Below are 18147 nucleotides of genomic sequence, written 5' to 3' on the forward strand. Positions count from 1 at the left end.
TGAGGTTTACAGCCCTGGACCAAACCTGCTACCGGCATCAATTATGAACAGCTCCCAGCAGTGACGTTTGGCATTAGTTCTCCCTTTTGGGTCTGGTCAGGCTGAGCTGAGTTCTTAGTCCACCTGTACAAACTAGCAATGCACTTTCAACATTGCTGGCCTGTACAGGACCTTTCCAGAACATCAAGGAGGATCCTGGCCAGATCTACAAAGCAGCAAATGTGACTTTGCAGGAGCGGTGTACCATGTTGCATTTAGGGATTTTTCATTACTTGTCCTTGAAGGATTTTTTTGTAATAATGTTTTGATATGAAGTCAGGATATTGAGTTTTAATTCCCAATGTGTAGCTATTTTTGACAAAGAAAAATTATTGGAGCTCTTGAAGTAGTAGGAGACTAACACACTAAAACTCTATGGGGTTCACTTGGTCTCCCACGTAACTCCAATGGGAATGCGACAGAACCCTCAAAAAACATGAGATACAGCGTAACCCAGTACTCTCATTGGTATCCACTGATTTTTTTTGTGGGTTGCGCCAGTCTCCTGCTTGAGTTATGACAGGAGAACAGGAGATTCCTTGCAGATCTTCTGAATGCCAGCCATTAAAACTGCTTTCCTTATCATTTGAGACATTATCACATTTCAACACTTCCAGTGAGCGTTCACAGATGATATGTTTGGAGAGGCTGCATTCATGTGAGCTCAACATGGGGTTGTCTGGCAGGAAACTACTCCTGGGGGGAGTGGGGGGAGTCAGTCTGATTGGCAGCTCAACTGGCCATACCCTGGATACAGAGAACTGGGGAAGGGAGGTCCAGAAGTCAAACCTCTGCACTATTGTCCAGCTAAGAAACACGGCCTGCAGAGGCAGTCTGTGAGAACTGGTACGGAAGTCAGACCCAGAGCCAGAAAGCTCTTTTCTTCAGCTTAGTACCAATTCATTTTAGAGAAACTACTGGTCAGAAAAGTTATATTTAGCCTGCTAATCAGGACAGTGAAATGTTCTTGGTATTTTCTGTTAGGCGGATTGTTACAAAATAAGTTGAAATTCGCTGTAATCATTCCTCTTCTCATTCACAGATTCTGTGAAAAATAAATCAGCTTGGCCATGTCTCACTACAGTGTTAGTCCATCTTTTAACAGATTGGAAAAACATACATAGAGGAACAGCAACATGCATTTATAGAACACCTTTAATATAGGGACACATCCCAAGGCATTTCAGAGAGTTGCAAGGATAAAAAGGACCCCGTCAAAGAAAGAGGTATTAGGAGAGTATACCAAAAGCTTGGTTAAAGAAGTGGGTTTGTAGGTGGGTCTTAATTGAGAAGAGGGAGATGAAGGGGCTGACTGCATGTTTGCAAATGATGTTGCCAAGGGACAGGTGATAGATGAGGAAAAGGAGCCAAAGGTGAATCCTTAGGGACTCTGAAGATGATGGTGCAGGGGCTGGAAGAGAAGCTATTCGTGGAAATGCTTTGGCTATGGTTGGTTGGTAAGAGTGGAACCAAACAAGGGCAGTCCCGCTGAGCTGGACAATAGAGGAGAAGACTTGGAGGAGGGTGGTGTGGTTGACCATGTCAAAGGCTGCAGAGAAGTGACTGAGGACATAGAACAACGTCAACAACAATAACTTGTATTTATATAGTGCCTTTAACATAGTAAAATATCCCAAGGCACTTTAGAGGAGCGTTATCAAACAAAATTTGACACCGAGACACATAAGGAGATATTAGGACAGATGAGGTAGGTTTTAAGGAGTGCCTTAAAGGAGGAAAGAGAAGCGGACAGGTTTAGGGAGGGTACTCCAGAGCTTAGGGCCTTGGCAGCTGAAGCCATGGCCGCAAATGGTGGAGCAATTAAAATCGGGGATGCTCAAGAGGCAAAATTGGAGGAGCGCAGAGACCTTGGCGGGTTGTAGGGCTGGAAGAGATTACAGAGATAGGGAGGGGCGAGGCATCGAGGGATTTGTAAACAAGGATGAGAATTTTTAAATCGAGGCGTTGCTTAACCGGGAGCAAGTGTAGATCAGCGAGCACTGGGGTGATGGGTGAACAGGACTTGGTGTGCGTTAGGACACGGGCAGCAGAGTTTTGGATGAACTCAAGTTTACGGAGGGTAGAACGTGGGAGGCTGGCCAGGAGTGCGTTGGAATAGTCAGCTAGCATCAGGGCCAGGAAGGGAAGCTGTGTGGTCAGCAGTTTCCTGGGAATGGAGGTAAGGGAGCAGGATGAGCTTGGAGTGAGCATAGAGAAAACCTAAAGAGACAGGGGAGTGAGATTACAACATACATTTCACATAAGGGATTTCTGTTGTTACTACCCCTAGTATAATATGACTAGATATTGAATGGTAAAAGTAAGCACCTGATCGTAAGGGACAGTGGGCCCACTTGCATGTGAGATTGATGACGATGAACCTAGAAAAAAGTCTCATGCAGACCCAAAAGTTATAACAGTGGATGGAAAATCACACGGCCCTTTAAGGCTTTGCAGAATTTACCTTATGAAACATGCCGGTAGTTCTTCACACCTCTCCAATCACTACTCCCTGTGCCTTCAAGCTGTCTCTCCTCAATAAATCATTTAGAGCTTCCTCATTTAGAATGGGTTCTTCAATGTCTGGGAGACCTCCACTGGTGTGATGTTGCATGGTGCTGTCATGTGTGAGTTTTGTCTATAAACATAAGAGCAGTGAGAATTGATGCACATTAATTTGGCTCATGGAAGTTGCTTGCTCCAGTTTATTCCCTCTTCATGACATTACAATGTAATTTGCATATCCCTACTATTTCAAATTCGAATGCATTCTTTTTCTACATCCTTGCTAACATTTCTGTGTCTTGGTACAGTGTTTTTAGATATTTCTAACAACCACTACTCTCCTTTACATGCCCTGTGCCTTACCTGTGCTCTTAAGTTTAACAACTTCATACAGACCCCAGCCAGCTCCTTCTAGTATGTGAGGCGACGCTACTCTTTGAGTAACACAGTTCCATGCTTAGCAACTCCTTTACATATATGGAAGCTGTTCTCCCTCTTAAGATGTGCTTGCTTTCTCCGTAGCTCAGGTTACCAGCAAGTGGAGAGTGGTGTTGGTATTTTCTCATTATTGTTCAACCATCAAAATTACGCCCTCCACATTAGACAAATGCACTTTTTGAATTTTACGCCAATTAGGTAGATTGTATGTTGCTTGAGAAGTGTTAAAAGTATCATTATTGCAGTTACATTCTAATTGGCTGCTAGTTTTATCGCTAACAAAGGTGCAGTCCCAAGAAGAGCACATTTCCACCCATGTGCTCCTGTAACTTCACTGGCCGTTAAACTATTACAATGGAACAGGCGCTTCGACAACTTTCTGAGAAGAGAGCAATGTCAGATAAATGGTTTTTGGCCTCGTGCTTTTATCATGTCGCAACTTGCATGTATTTTGCAGCATTATTTCAATTAACATGTACAACCAGAACTTCATGTCTGTTATTAATTCACTTTGATTACTGGTACAAAGAGAAATATTTCTACCAGTTGTTAGATCCTACCTTTCTATAAAGAACTACACTGACTGAGAAAGAGACAGAAACCAAAGCAGCTATTCAGTAAAGCAAATGTGTTTTCTCCTAGTGGGTGAGCTATTGCTCTCCCAGTTCAGAAGTAAACTGTCGCAGCCAGATAATATTGCTGATACTGCTTTGCCACATTTAAGTTCTTGGTTTGTCTGTAACACTCTCTTGGCTCTTCCTTATATAAAAGCTCTTATCTGTCATGAGCCAGCTGTTCATCAATTTTACCTTATTTACATCTTCATACCTCTCCAAGTCCTCCAACCCAGGCTGTATGTATTAAGGGGCAAAATAGAGCTCAGTTAGACAGATAGCTTCTATAACATTCTTTATTATGTCTTTAATTAAAGTTGTCTTTAATTAACATAGACAAGGTTGCAGAATGAACCAGGTCATGGTAGCAAGATGGCCCTGCATTGCTGCAAGTTGCTGTCTGCCCCCTGACGGATCCTCCATTCTGAAGGTGCAACCTGGCAACGGTTGATGCCTAGTTTCCATGGGCATTCGCCCAGCATTAGGCCTGAAAAAGAACTCTGGAGGCATTGTTTCTGTGTCACCTGCATGAAATTTAAAAGGTTTCACTTGTTTCAGCCAGCAGCTTCCCGCCCTCATCTATTCAGCTTCAGGAACTGTCCATCATACGTAAACAGTGTGGTAAGCCAGTAATTGGGGGTCACTGCTCCTATTTCTTGTCCTTAACTCCTGGGAACATGAGGCATTAGAACAAGGAAAATAACCCCCACCACATATTGAATTGTAGCCAGTGTATATTTTGTGAAAGTAAAATGGAAAGATAGCTCCCAGGTTGGCAGCTCCCTACTTAGGTCTCCTTTGCAACTCTATCCATGGCCACCCACTGCCATTCTTGCCCTTGCCTACACCCCCGCCCCAGTCTCCTCTCCTCCACTGTTTTCTCCTACGAGGGGAGCTATTGCTCTCCCAGCTCAGAAGTAAGTTTAACGGTAAGGCCCTCTGTCCCCAGTAGTGAGTGCATTTAAGTCAAGCTACAACTTCAAGCTACAAGTTTAAAAACCCAGTTCTGTGTTTTTACTGTGCTCTTTTTAATGGCTGAACCTCTGCTCACATTTGACTTGCTGGATTCCTGGACTCCTCTGTTGTCAGCATATATGTGGAAGCTGACCCTGTGCTTCAAGAACAATGTCGCCAAGGAGCACCATGCAGGTGTTGAACTGGAGGGGCACAGGCTGGGTCCTGGGGCACACCAGAGGTCACTGTGTGATCAGAGGAGCAGAAGCCATTGGCAGTAATGTTGTGACTGCGTTGAGCTAGGTAAGAAATGAACTTGTAGGTCCCTGGAGGTGGACTGCAGAGAGAGGCATTGAAAGATAGAGTAGTTGACTGAATTGAAGGCAGTAAAGAGGTCTAGGAGGATGAGGAGAGATTGGGAGACAACCTGACTTTGATCTGTGTAGTCTTTATACTGTCAGTGGGATGGCAGCCAGATTGGAGTTACTATACTTGAATAAGGAGTGGTAGGAGAAGTGAGATTATTGCTATTTCAAGACTGTCACAAGCTGCATCACAAGTGAGGAATAGCACATGGCCTTGAAGCCACAGATATTTGTAAAGTGGAAAGTAAATCAATGCCACATCTACATAAACACTCACCATTTGGCAACAGTAATTTCTGAGGCCACATCCCCGATCGGAAGTATAGTGAGTATGGGACCCTTCCTTTCATAATCAACATTATTTCCATGCTGATCTAGATATGGCACATTGAACAGTTTTACCATTCAGGTCTAGATATGGCATGATGAACTTTATTGCATTCTTTCTGTGACAATCCAAAACGTCTCTGTTATTCCTATTAATATTCAAATGATTGAATGGATTACAATGGTAACTTGCTCTAAAGTTGTGCTTCAGCTCACGTTATGTTCTCTGCTTTAGTTATATGTTTGATAGGGAATTTTTTTTTTCTGTTTACATTTTCTGTTTGGTTCTATTTATTCTGCCCAAACCAGAACGTCACTTAACACCAGTAAAACGTTGCCTCCAAAGATGCCATTACTGGTGAATGGTTTTCACCAAGACATATACAGGTAAGAAGTTTAGATCACAAATATTACATTGCTCTGGGACACAGAAGGGAATAAATAATACAGTTAGCTTGTTATGATTTATGTAGTTTTAGTTGGTCTTCGGCCCAAGCTGTCAATTAATATACCGCAATACAATAAAACTAGATATACTAATAGTACTAAACAGATTCCTGTGAGGGGGAAAGGAAGGGCATCCAAAGCTAGAGCTCCCTGCATGACGAAAGATATAGAGATTAAAACGAAACAGGAAAAGGAGGCTTATGATAAATGTCAGGTTCATAATACAGCAGAGAATCAAACTGAAAACAGATAGTAGAGGAGAACTGAAAAAGGAAATAAGAGGGGTAAAGAAAGTGTGTGAGGAAAGATTAGCGGGTAGCCTAATGGGGAACACTAAAGTCTTTTATAATCATATAAACATTAAAAGGATAATTAAAGGAAGGGTGGGGCCGATTAAGGACCAAAAAGAGATGATCTTGTGGAGGCAGAGGGCATGGCTGCGGTACTAAATGAGTACTTTGAATCTATCCTCACAAAACAAAATGATGCTGCCAATGTCATAGCAAAGGAGGAGGTAGTACAGAAACTGGATAGGATAAAAATAGATAGAGGAAGTACATAAAAAGTTGATAGTGCTCAAAGTAGATCCAGATGGAATGCAGCCTAGGTTACTGAGGGAAGTAAGGGTGTAAATATCGGAGGCTCTGGCCACAATCTTCCAATCCTCCTTGGATATGGGAGTGATGCCAGAGGACTGGAGGACTGCAAATGTTACACCCCTGTTCAAAAAAGGGGGAGAGGTATAAACCTGGTAAGTACAGGCCAGTCAGCCTAACGCCAGTGGTGGGAAAACTTTTAGAGCCAATAATCTGATGGATTAATAAATGAAAGCCAGTATGGATTGTTAAAGGCAAATCATGTCTGACAAATTTGATTGAGTCTTTCATGAAGTAACAGACAGGGGTAACAGACAGGGATAATGAGGTAGTGTGGTTGATGTGTATATGGACTTTCAAAATGCATTTGATAAAGTACCACATAATAGACTTATTAGCAAAATTGAAGCCCATGGAATTAAAGGGACAGTGGCAGCGTGGATACAAAATTGGCTACGGATAGACAGCAGAGAGTAGTGGTGAGCGGTTATTTTTCAGACTGGAGGAAAGTATGCAGTGGTGTCCCCCAGGGGTCGGTATTAGGACCGCTGCTTTTTTTTTTGATATATATTAATGACCTGGACTTGGGCATAATTTTGAAGTTTGCCGATCACCCGAAACTTGGAAATGTAGTAAATAGTGAGGCAGATAGTAGCAGACTTCAGCAGGACATAGACATACTAGTGAAATGGGCAGACACGTGGCAGCTGAAATTTAATGCAGAGAAGTGTGAAGTGATGCATTTAATAACGAAGAACAAGGAGAGACAATATAAACTAAATGGTACAATTTTAAAGAGGGTACAGGAACTAAAAGACCTGGGGTGTTTGTAGACACATTTTTAAGGTGGCAGATCACGTTGATCAGGCTGTTAAAAAAACATATGGGATCCTTTGCTTTATAACTAGAGGCATAGAGTACACAAGCAAGGAAGTTATGCCATACCTTTATAAATCTCTGGATAGGCCTCAGCTGGAGTATTATGTCCAATTCTGGGCACCACACTTTAGGAATGATGTCATGGCCTTGGAGAGTGTGCAGAGGATACTTAACAGTATGGTACCAGGGATGAGGAACTTCAGTTATGTGGACAGACTAGAGAAGCTGGGATTGTTCTTCGTAGAGCAGAAAAGGTTAAGGGGAGATTTAATAGAGGTGTTCAAAATTATTAGTGGTTATGATAAGAGAAACTGTTGCAGGAGGGTCTGTAACCAAAAGACACAGATTTAAAATAATTTGCAAAAGAGCCAGAGGGGAGATGAGAAAAATTTTTATGCAGTGAGTTGTTATGATCTGGAATGCATTGCCTGAAATGATGGTGGAAGCAGATTCAATAGTAACTTTCAAAAGGGAACTGGATAAATACTTGAAAAGGGAAAATAAGCAGGGCTATGGGGAAAGAGCAGGGTAGTGGGACTAATTGGATAGCTCTTTCAAAGAGCCGGCACAGGCATGATAGGCCAAATGGCCTCTTTCTGTACTGTAAGATTCTATGGCCCCGTGGGGGATGGGGAGGGGGGCAGCGTTTCGGCCGGGAAACTCGGAATTTCCTCGCATGCTGTGGAGTTTTAACTCAACAGTGTGCGACTTTTTTTAACAGGATCCCCACCCGGAAGTCAGTCTGATTGACAGTCTTGGCTTCCAGTCAGGCCGCATCTGCAGATAAGGAGCCTGCAGCAGCTAGTGGGAGCATGGGGGAGGTGTCTGATCCCCGACCCTGGTGTGTAAAGGTTTACCTTTTCTCTGAAGCTGTCTTCGCCTCCCTTGAGCTCTTGGGTTGCCTGAGGCCCCTGAACCCCGGCTGGCCACAGTTAAACCTACAAAGCAGATTAAATCCGAGGCTTCCAGCCTCAATTTCATATTTACAGTGCCAACAAACCCTCCTGGGAGCGGGTTGGCTGCCCGCCCCCGTCCCACATCCATTAAAACCAGAAGTGGGTTGGTGGGATTTTTAACACTTTAACCTCCCACCGACCCAAACCTGCCCACTTTCTGAGGTTAAAATTCCCCCATAGAGTAAGACTTGTTAGGAAGCTTGGAGCACTTTTCCTCAGGCTGTCATGGAACAATGCACAGAGCAGTCGCTGTGCAGACTTTGCTCCCATTTTGGACGTAAGTTGAATATTTACCTCTGTTTTTATATTATAACTGCTTTAAGCGTATGCTGCTGTGGTGGAATTTGTCCACAATGACCTGACAGTTAAGTTTAATAAAACACGAAAAAAATGATTGAGACAAAGAAGGAGACTCTTGGTTTGCTGTTAATACTGTATGCTCGTATGTGGTATCTAATTACTTTAAGTACGTGCAAAGGATTCACCTTGTAAAAGGTTTAGCTAGCAGAGGGGTGATCGGGGGGGAGTGGAAGAGGGGTCCAGGTAAGTATGGAAGGGGGGGTTCAGGTGGGCAGGTGGTGTCAGGGTTGCAGGGTTCGAGGGTGTAATGTGGGTGGGCACAAACAGGTTATGTATGCCTGAGCACCAGGACCGAGGCCAGACCACACAGGGTCAATGGGAAGTGTCAGTAAAAGGGAGGCCAGAGCTGCTGGTTCAAGAAGTTAAGTGCCAATTTTACAGCACTCCTTGTAAAAGATTTTAGTTGTGTCATGTTAGTGCCATATTATAACAACAGGATAAGATACTTCATAAAGTCTGCACAGAGAAATATAAGCGTTACAGTCAGTGACATTATGGCCCCTTAAGGTTCCTTCTCATCAGTTACTTCAGGTCAGGTATAATCTTACGAAGGCTCCAATTCATCTGGCTAACACATACGTTTCTCTCTCTCAGCATCCTGGACAATATGCATCCTGACTTCAGTCAATCTGGCAGCTGTGCTATTTACAAAGAAAGCAAGGGTTTCATTCCAAGTCCATTATTTTAGTCTTTAAAACAAGTATAAAAAGCCCAAAATCCTTCACTTGCCGGCCTCCCCTCTGCCGATCATGGCCTCTCTCTCCGCCCTGCCACGATTGCGGCCGACCCCCTCTCCCACTCCCCGCCAAGCTCCGATCTCTCACTCTCTCCCCCCCTTCTGATTGGTGGGGGACTGTCCACAAGGGTGTCTGGGTGCAGCCTCCTGCCGCTGGTTTCCTGCCTGCCAGCCATGTCAATTTGGCCGGTTGCTAGGCAGGTAACAGAAGAACAAAATTATAATGAGGTCCTGCCATTAAATTCGGCAGGATCTCCATGTCCCTGGCCCTGCCGGGTTTTCCCCATGCTACCCCGCACCTCCGCACCCACCCCGTAAATATTGGAGTTTCCCAAATTACAACAGTGACTACACTCCAAAAGTACTTCATTGGCTGTAAAGCGCTTTAAGACGTCCGGTGGTCGTGAAAGGTGCTATAGAAATGCGAGCCTGTCTTTCTTTTCTCTATATTGTCCACGACTGTGAGGCTTACATTTCTCTGTGTAGACCTTGTGAAATATTTTATCCTGCTGTTATACTATGGCACTAAAATGACATGACCACCATTTTAAGAATGCTGCCCTTTTAATGTAGAAAAACATCTCAAAATGCTTCATAGAGCTTTAAGAAAAGGAAATGGATGGCAAGCCAAAGAAGGAAATATTGGAGGAGGCGGGTGGCAAAATGTTTGGTCAGGGAGGTGGGTTTTAAAGGAGGTGGAGAGGCAGTAGTGTTTAGGGAGGGAATTCCAGAGTGTGGAGCCTAGGTGGCTTAAGGCACAGCCACAGCTGACGTGAAGGGATGGGGAATGCATAAGACGCCAGAGTCAGAGGAATAGAGAGTTCATGGGGGAGGGGTGGGGAGGATTGTAGCGCAAAAGGTGCTTACAGAGATAGGGATAAGCCATGGAAAAGAGCATTGGGCAACATAGCATCCACGACTAGAGTTCATCTTTTCCCAGCACCTTTAAACTGTGGAATTCCTTACTCCCTCAATCTTTACTTTCTTTTGGAATGTACACTTTTTAAGTGTCATTTAATCTATATTTTTTGATGTAGCCAATTTTTTTGTTGCTGTTTTCAACCTTCCCTTATGGACCTTGTTCCTCAATTAGATTTCTTAATAATCAAAAAAACACTCAGCCCATTTGTAAAAAAGGGACACAACTGTTGCCTATCAATCACTTACTGTTTTATGCACCAACTTTATCAGAGGGGAACTATTTCCAATACAGTCAATTTTTTTCATTAATAACTTTTTCATTGCATTTCTAGTAAAAATGAAACATAAAACACCAATTTTATCCCTAGGGAGCTCAAACAATTACTGATTACATTTATGATTATTTTAATTTATTCAATTGATTTGCTTTCTGTTGGAATGTATTTAACATGTCTTTTATTACTTTTCTAGATGCTATTGTAATGCTTCATAATGCTGGTTAATTATTTTACGATATTTGATCTTTTGTTTCTAATTTATGATGCATTATTATTATATGTATCTGCATGAATTAATAATTTGCTTGTAACATTTAATTTTCAAACTGCTTCTGAAGCTCCACTTTGCCTGCCTGCATTAAACCCAGCATTAGACAGGACAGTTCTCAGACACGGGAATCACGGATACTGTCATTTACAGAACTCTTGGTTAGGTAAGAAGGGTTGAAAGTGTCTGGATGTCTGTCCAGTCACTTTCCTGGTGCTCATCGGCAGGACAAGAAATAGAACTTTGTTAGGTTCCTCGTGGCTGAGTTTAACGATGCCTTTTTAAAGAGCGAGTTGATACGTGATAAAAAATCAAACTATTTAAAAGATTGACCATCGTATGACTCTTGCTGTATGGCACTCAACTGAGCAGACCAAGAAACTCTACATAGGAACAGGAGTAGGCCATTCAGCCCTCGAGCCTGTTCCACCATTCATTTAGACCATGGCTGATCTGTATCTTAACTCCATCTACCCGCCTTGATTTCATATCCCTTAATACCCGTGCCTAACAAAAATCTATCAATCTCAGTTTTGAAATTTTCAATTGACCCCCAGCCTCAACAGCTTTTTGGGGAGTTCCAGATTTCCACTACCCTTTGTGTGAAGAACTGTTTCCTGACATAACCCATGTACGGCCCAGCTGTAATTTTAAGGTTATGCCCCCTTGTTCTGGTCTTCCCCACCAGAGGAAATAGTTTCTCTCTCTCTACCCTATCGAACCCTTTTAATCATCTTAAACACCTCAATTATATCACCCCTTAATATTCTATACTCAAGGGAATGCAAATCTAGTCTATGCAACCTGTCCTCATAATTTAACCCTTTTAGCCCCGGTATCATTCTGGTGAATCTGCGCTGCACCCTCTCTAAGGTTAATATATCCTTCCTGAGGTGCGGTGCCCAGAACTGAATGCAGTACCTAAGATGCGGTCTAACCAGAGCTTTATACAACTGTAGCATAACTTCCACCCCTTTGTATTCCAGCCCCCTTAAGGTGAACACTAACAATCCATTAGCCTTTTAAAATTATTTTTGTCCCTGTCCATTAGTTTTTAGTGATTTTTGTACATGGGCCCCTAAATATTTCTGCACCTCCATGGTGCCTAGTTTCACACCAATTAGAAAAACTCCCAGGTCTGTGCTGATTTAGCTTCTCTCCAATGGCCAATGGTAGGATTCTGCAACTGGTTTTACATAGCTTGCTTGGAGATGGAGTAAATCAGCCAGAGATCCTGATTGATGCTTGCCCAGTCTCTGTTGTTGGGAAGTGTTGTTGGGCAAGGATGTCATACGGTTCAGCTGTAATATGTGATGGTTGATTAGCCTACCAAAACTCATTGTCCAAGTTCACATATCAAGAATGACCACTTAGTTGGGGTCCTTTAGTGCTTCTGGTGCCCATGGAAATGCACTCCAAATGAACCAGTGTCTTTGGGGGACAACTGCGAAAGAAAGAAACTTTACCAACTTTAATTTTTTGTCAACATTTTTATTTTACGAGTGTTTTTCCTTAAGCAGTAAATGCAAATTGGGGGAACTAGACAAGCAGTATTCAACCTGAAGTATGGGTCATCTGAAGTACTATTCCTGCTGATACAATCCTTAACCTAAGGTGTTCCAGTAGCTTTGCCACTGTAGCTGTGTGAGTCTGCTAAGCCTCACAAGATCAAGGCAAGGTAACTTCTTTAAACTTGTTCCCTAATTATGTTAACAACATGTAAGATTTATCAAAAATATTTTAAAATAGAGAAAAATAAAAGGTTGATCATAGAAGAGTACAGCACCATTTGGCCCATCGAGTCTGCACCAGCCCTTTCGAAGAGCAATCCAGTTACTCCCACGCCCCCACTCTTTCCCTATACCCCTGCAATTTTTCTCCTTGAAGTATTTATCCAATTCCCTTTTGAAGGCTACTATTGAAACTGTTTCCACCACCCTATCAGGCAGTGCATTCCAAATCCTAACCACTCGTTGCGTAAAAAAGTTTTTCCTCATGTTGCCTCTGGTTCTTTTGCCAATCACCTTAAATCTGTGCCCTCTAGTTATTGACCCTTCAGCCATTGGAAACAGTTTCTCTTTTATTCACTCTATCTAAACCCTTCATGATTTTAAACACCTCTTTCAAATCTCCTCTTAGCCTACTCTGCTCGAAGGAGAACAACCCCAGCGTCTCCATTGTTATTTTAAACTTATTTTCAAAAGGATTGTGAAAGTGAAACACCTTCAAACATTGCCATGACTCGATCTTCAGGACGATGTTTCATAAAGTATGGAATTAGATAAACCTAAATATTTCAGAATTATTTCTTTCATAAAATAAAGAGGCAAGCAGTCATATATGTTAACTGAAGCATAAGCAGTGTATCCCCAGTAGGCCATCAGTAAATATATTTCATAAATCGATGTTCGATAGATGGCACATCAATATAATTTGTGTAAAACATTTTTGAAATGGAAAGAAGAAAGAATGAAAGAACTTGCACTGATATAGTGCCTTTTGTGTCCTCAGGACGCCCCAAACCACTTTCCAGCTAATTGCATAGCTTTTGAAGTACAGTCACTGTTGTAATGTAGGAAATGCGGAAGAAAATTTGCATCACAGCAAGGTCCCACAAACAGCAAAGAAATAATGACAAGATACTCTGTTTTCTAGTGATATAGGTTGAGGGATAAATATTTGCCAGGATACCAAGAGAACTCCTTTGCTCTTCTTTGAATAATGCCACGGGACCTTTTACGTCCACCTGAGAGGGCAGATGGGACTTCGGTTTAACGACTCATCCAAAAGACGGCATCTCCAACAGTGCAGCACTCTCTCTGACCTGCACTGAAGTGTCAGCCTAAATTATGTGCTCCGGTCTGCAGTGAGGCTTGAACCCACGACCTTCTGACTCGGAGACGAGAATGCAACCACCGGAGCAGTCAGTGATGAAGAGGATACTGTCAGAATTTGTGGGAATATAGTCAGTGATGGAGAGGATACTGTCAGGGTTGGTGGGGATATAGTCAGTGATTGGTGGGAATACAGTCAGTGATTGGAGGGAATACAGTCAGTGTTTGCAGGAAATACAGTCAGTGTTGGGGAATACAGTCAGTGTTGGGGATACAGTCAGTGTTGGGGAATACAGTCAGTGTTGGGGAATACAGTCAGTGTTGGGGAATACAGTCAGTGTTGGGGATACAGTCAGTGTTGGGGAATACAGTCAGTGTTGGGGAATACAGTCAGTGTTGGGGATACAGTCAGTGTTGGGGAATACAGTCGGTGTTGGGGAATACAGTCGGTATTGGGGAATACAGTCGGTGTTGGGGAATACAGTCAGTGTTGGGGAATACAGTCAGTGTTGGGGAATACAGTCAGTGTTGGGGAATACAGTCAGTGTTGGGGAATACAGTCAGTGTTGGGGAATACAGTCAGTGTTGGGGGTTCCGTCAGTGTTGGGGATACGGTCAGTGTTGGGAAATACAGTCAGTGTTGGGAAATACAGTCAGTGTTGGGGATACAGTCAGTGTTGGGGAATACAGTCAGTGTTGGGGAATACAGTCAGTGTTGGGGGATACAGTCAGTGTTGGGGAATACAGTCAATGTTGGGGAATACAGTCAGTGTTGGGGAATACAGTCAGTGTTGGGGGATACAGTCAGTGTTGGGGAATACAGTCAGTGTTGAGGAATACAGTCAGTGTTGGGGATACAGTCAGTGTTGGGGAATACAGTCAGTGTTGGGGATACAGTCAGTGTTGGGGGTACAGCCAGTGTTGGGGGTACAGTCAGTGTTGGGGAATACAGTCAGTGTTGGGGATACAATCAGTGTTGGGGATACAGTCAGTGTTGGGGAATACAGTCAGTGTTGGGGAATACAGTCAGTGTTGGGGATACAGTCAGTGTTGGGGATACAGTCAGTGTTGGGGATACAGTCAGTGTTGGGGAATACAGTCAGTGTTGGGGAATACAGTCAGTGTTGGGAAATACAGTCAGTGTTGGGGATACAGTCAGTGTTGGGGAATACAGTCAGTGTTGGGAATACAGTCAGTGTTGGGGAATACAGTCAGTATTGGGAATACAGTCAGTGTTGGGGATACAATCAGTGTTGGGGATACAGTCAGTGTTGGGGAATACAGTCAGTGTTGGGGAATACAGTCAGTGTTGGGGATACAGTCAGTGTTGGGGAATACAGTCAGTGTTGGGGATACAGTCAGTGTTGGGGAATACAGTCAGTGTTGGGAAATACAGTCTGTTGGGGATACAGTCAGTGTTGGGGAATACAGTCAGTGTTGGGAATACAGTCAGTGTTGGGGGATACAGTCAGTGTTGGGGATACAGTCAGTGTTGGGGATACAGTCAGTGTTGGGGAATACAGTCAGTGTTGGGGAATACAGTCAGTGTTGGGGAATACAGTCAGTGTTGGGGATACAGTCAGTGTTGGAGATACAGTCAGTGTTGGGGAATATAGTCAGTGTTGTGGATACAGTCAGTGTTGGGGATACAGTCAGTGTTGGGGAATACAGTCAGTGTTGGGAAATACAGTCAGTGTTGGGAATACAGTCAGTGTTGGGGGATACAGTCAGTGTTGGGGATACAGTCAGTGTTGGGGGATACAGTCAGTGTTGGGGAATACAGTCAGTTTTGGGGAATAAAGTCAGTGTTGGGGATACAGTCAGTGTTGGGGAATACAGTCAGTGTTGGGGAATACAGTCAGTGTTGGGGATACAGTCAGTGTTGGGAAATACAGTCAGTGTTGGGGAATACAGTCAGTATTGGGGATACAGTCAGTGTTGGGGAATACAGTCAGTGTTGGGGAATACAGTCAGTGTTGGGGAATGCAGTCAGTGTTGGGGAATACAGTCAGTGTTGGGGAATACAGTCAATGTTGGGGATACAGTCAGTGTTGGGGAATACAGTCAGTGATTGGAGGAAATAATGCCCGTAAAGGAGAGAATACTGTCATGAATAGGATCAAATTCAATTCAAGCTAACAGTCACTAGATCACAAACATATCGGCCCAGAAATTCGGGTCGGGGGCTTCCCGCGGGTGTAAGCCTCCGACCTGCACTTACCTAGCGCGCCGGCCGTTGAGCTGTGGGCCCGCGTGGGATTCCGATCCTGGGCCTGCTCCAACTGCCGGCACGCAGTGCTTGCATATCCCAGGGGCACAGTTAGTTCGATGCGTCCCCTGGGATCACGTGGGCCATGGGGAGCTAATCAGAGCAGGGAAATGCCCATTCATAAGTTTGACAGGAAGAGCTGTCAAAACTTAGAAATACTACGGGCCCCAAAACATCACCAATCTTCAAATAAATTTTTTTTAATCACTTTTTAAATAAACTATAAATTACATGAAATACATTTTTTAAACAATAATTTAAATTTTTGAAAAAAATAATTTTATTTTCTAACGGGGCTAAACATAAACTTAATTAATTTTAATTAATTCACCAATTACTTTGTAAAAAGCAGGCCTTACGCCTGCTTTTTAAATGTGTAACTTCTGGAGACTTACGCTCCCGGGAAAACTGTAAAAAAAAAAAGTTCGATGTGCACGCGCAGCCTCTCCCGTGCATGCGTTCGACCTCTGAACCCCTTTGTTCAGGGGAACGGAAGTGCCGGTTTCCCGCGCATGCGCAGTGCATGCAGGAAACCGGCACTTCCATTGGGTCTACGGGTGAGTACCCCGTGCGTACTCACCCGTGGAGACCCGAAGTTGTGGCAAAGTATTACATAGTCAGTTTCAGAACTGGAACTTTTCATTTTCTGCTTTTTGCCAAGTCATTGGCTCTTTGGTGAGCTACAACTCTGTCATTGCTGCATTTCATTGTAAAAGGCTGGTGACATAACATAGTATGTAGATTTGTTCAGAAGAGGGTTCAGATTCCTTTGTGTGCTCATTTTAGAGCATTGTGTTTGTCAAACCCTTGTGTGCTGTATTTTAGTGATGTTTTTGGCCTGTTTTAAACTAAACATGTTAATGATGCTCAAATGGGAACAAGTTAACCACTGTTCAAGGGGAATTTCCCCTTGGAGAGATTATGCAAACCATAGCTTTAGGAAAAGTTAATACAAATATTTCGATAAGGTACCCACTCACAAACATTGATACTCTAGGGGAAACCAAAATGATAGAAGCCTGTAATGTTTTCATTTTAATATATAGAACATAAGCTCTTGTTAGTCCATTTAAGTCCTGATCCTTGACATTTTGCAGTGCTCAGTAGTTTGTTGATGAATAGATTAATTAACAAACTGCACCAACTAGATTTAACTTTCCCAAACCCTAGCAGGAATGGCTGCCGCCCTTTCAGCAGACCCAAGTGTGTTTCTGTAGTTCACAAAAAGCTCAGCAGCCCAGTGGCAGATCCTGAAATAGGACAGTTTGGGGTTGAGCAAAGATAGTGATATTTTTCAAAGTTAAAATCACCCAAATCAAACTGTCACTTTTTATGTGATCCTGCTGCATCTTGTGCAGTCACAGACAGCAATCACTGGCATGCCAATTGCGAACCATGTAACCATGCCACCACTCACTCACTGCACACTCCACCAAGCACACCAACTCCTGCTCATGATATTGAATTGTGCTAATGAAAGGGTTAATACCGCTGTGTATAACATTATCAAATGATTGTCAAAGATTGCTTTAACTGTGTCATGATTCTGTTTTTTGACTGAATTGTTTTAACATTCATCGTGCCAACTTTCCAGCATTTTTGAATGATTGAAATCATAACTGTTCTGTATCATGTTTTTAAAAGTGCATTGCCTTTATGATTTACGATCTAACATTATATTCCTTCTTTGTTTTCCTTTCCTGTCCTCTTTCTCTTCCACCATTGGATACCATGTACTGGCATTAGTGAGATACAGCACTCTCTTGACAGGGCTAGGAGTGCTAGCACCAACTGTTTGAGACCAGATACTAGTTTACAGTCACCAGACCGAGACAGGTATATCCAACCCTTTTTTATCCTTGTCATCTGTGCTGATGATTCCATGTTTCTTTAGCTATGACCCTGTAGGATTCTTGGATTTGTGTCATGTTCACACTATAACAGTGTTTACAATGTTTTCTGCCCTTTTGCTTAGGCGAATCCTCAGGCCTGAACCATTTTAACCTCTTGCATTTCTTTTGCATTGAGTGCTTGCCATTTCAGTAGCGTTGGCTTCCCTTGCTTTACATTTTCTTATTCCAGTCTCGCGATTGTGCCTGTGGAGAGCTTTTCATATGTTGACGGTGGTACTGTATGTCATCATTCAGAGACTAGAGTTTAAAAATCATAATAGGAACTGGAAATTGAAACTTCGCTTTAAACATATTCTATCACCTTATTGCCCTGACAGTTCTCTTAGAATTAAAAGGGAGAGTAAATCCTTCTTGTTTCTGTCCCATGTATTTAACCGGGTTTCTCAGATACGTTTTAAAAAGATTTGGTCCATAATCGCTTTTGGGCCTGTTGGGTTAACCATCCAAT

At 43.0% G+C, this 18147-nt stretch overlaps 1 protein-coding gene across 16 annotated transcripts in view; it reads left to right on the plus strand.

The window, feature by feature from the left end:
- The window catches only part of rims1a (regulating synaptic membrane exocytosis 1a), a 1194810-nt gene that overhangs the window by 899190 nt on the left and 277473 nt on the right, over window positions 1-18147 (plus strand). For 12 of the 16 annotated variants that reach the window (XM_085996611.1, XM_085996612.1, XM_085996615.1 and 9 more), the window contains 3 exons: window positions 5552-5629; window positions 10754-10849; window positions 17533-17622. In XM_085996611.1, the coding sequence (XP_085852737.1) occupies window positions 5552-5629; window positions 10754-10849; window positions 17533-17622 (264 nt within the window). The remainder of the gene's footprint in view (window positions 1-5551; window positions 5630-10753; window positions 10850-17532; window positions 17623-18147) is intronic. The other 4 variants (XM_085996616.1, XM_085996623.1, XM_085996628.1 and 1 more) reach the window with 1 other exon arrangement.

Source organism: Somniosus microcephalus, chromosome 9 (genome assembly GCF_052327205.1).
Source record: "Somniosus microcephalus isolate GS21.2 chromosome 9, FLI_Smic_1.0, whole genome shotgun sequence".
Classification (NCBI taxonomy): domain Eukaryota; kingdom Metazoa; phylum Chordata; class Chondrichthyes; order Squaliformes; family Somniosidae; genus Somniosus; species Somniosus microcephalus.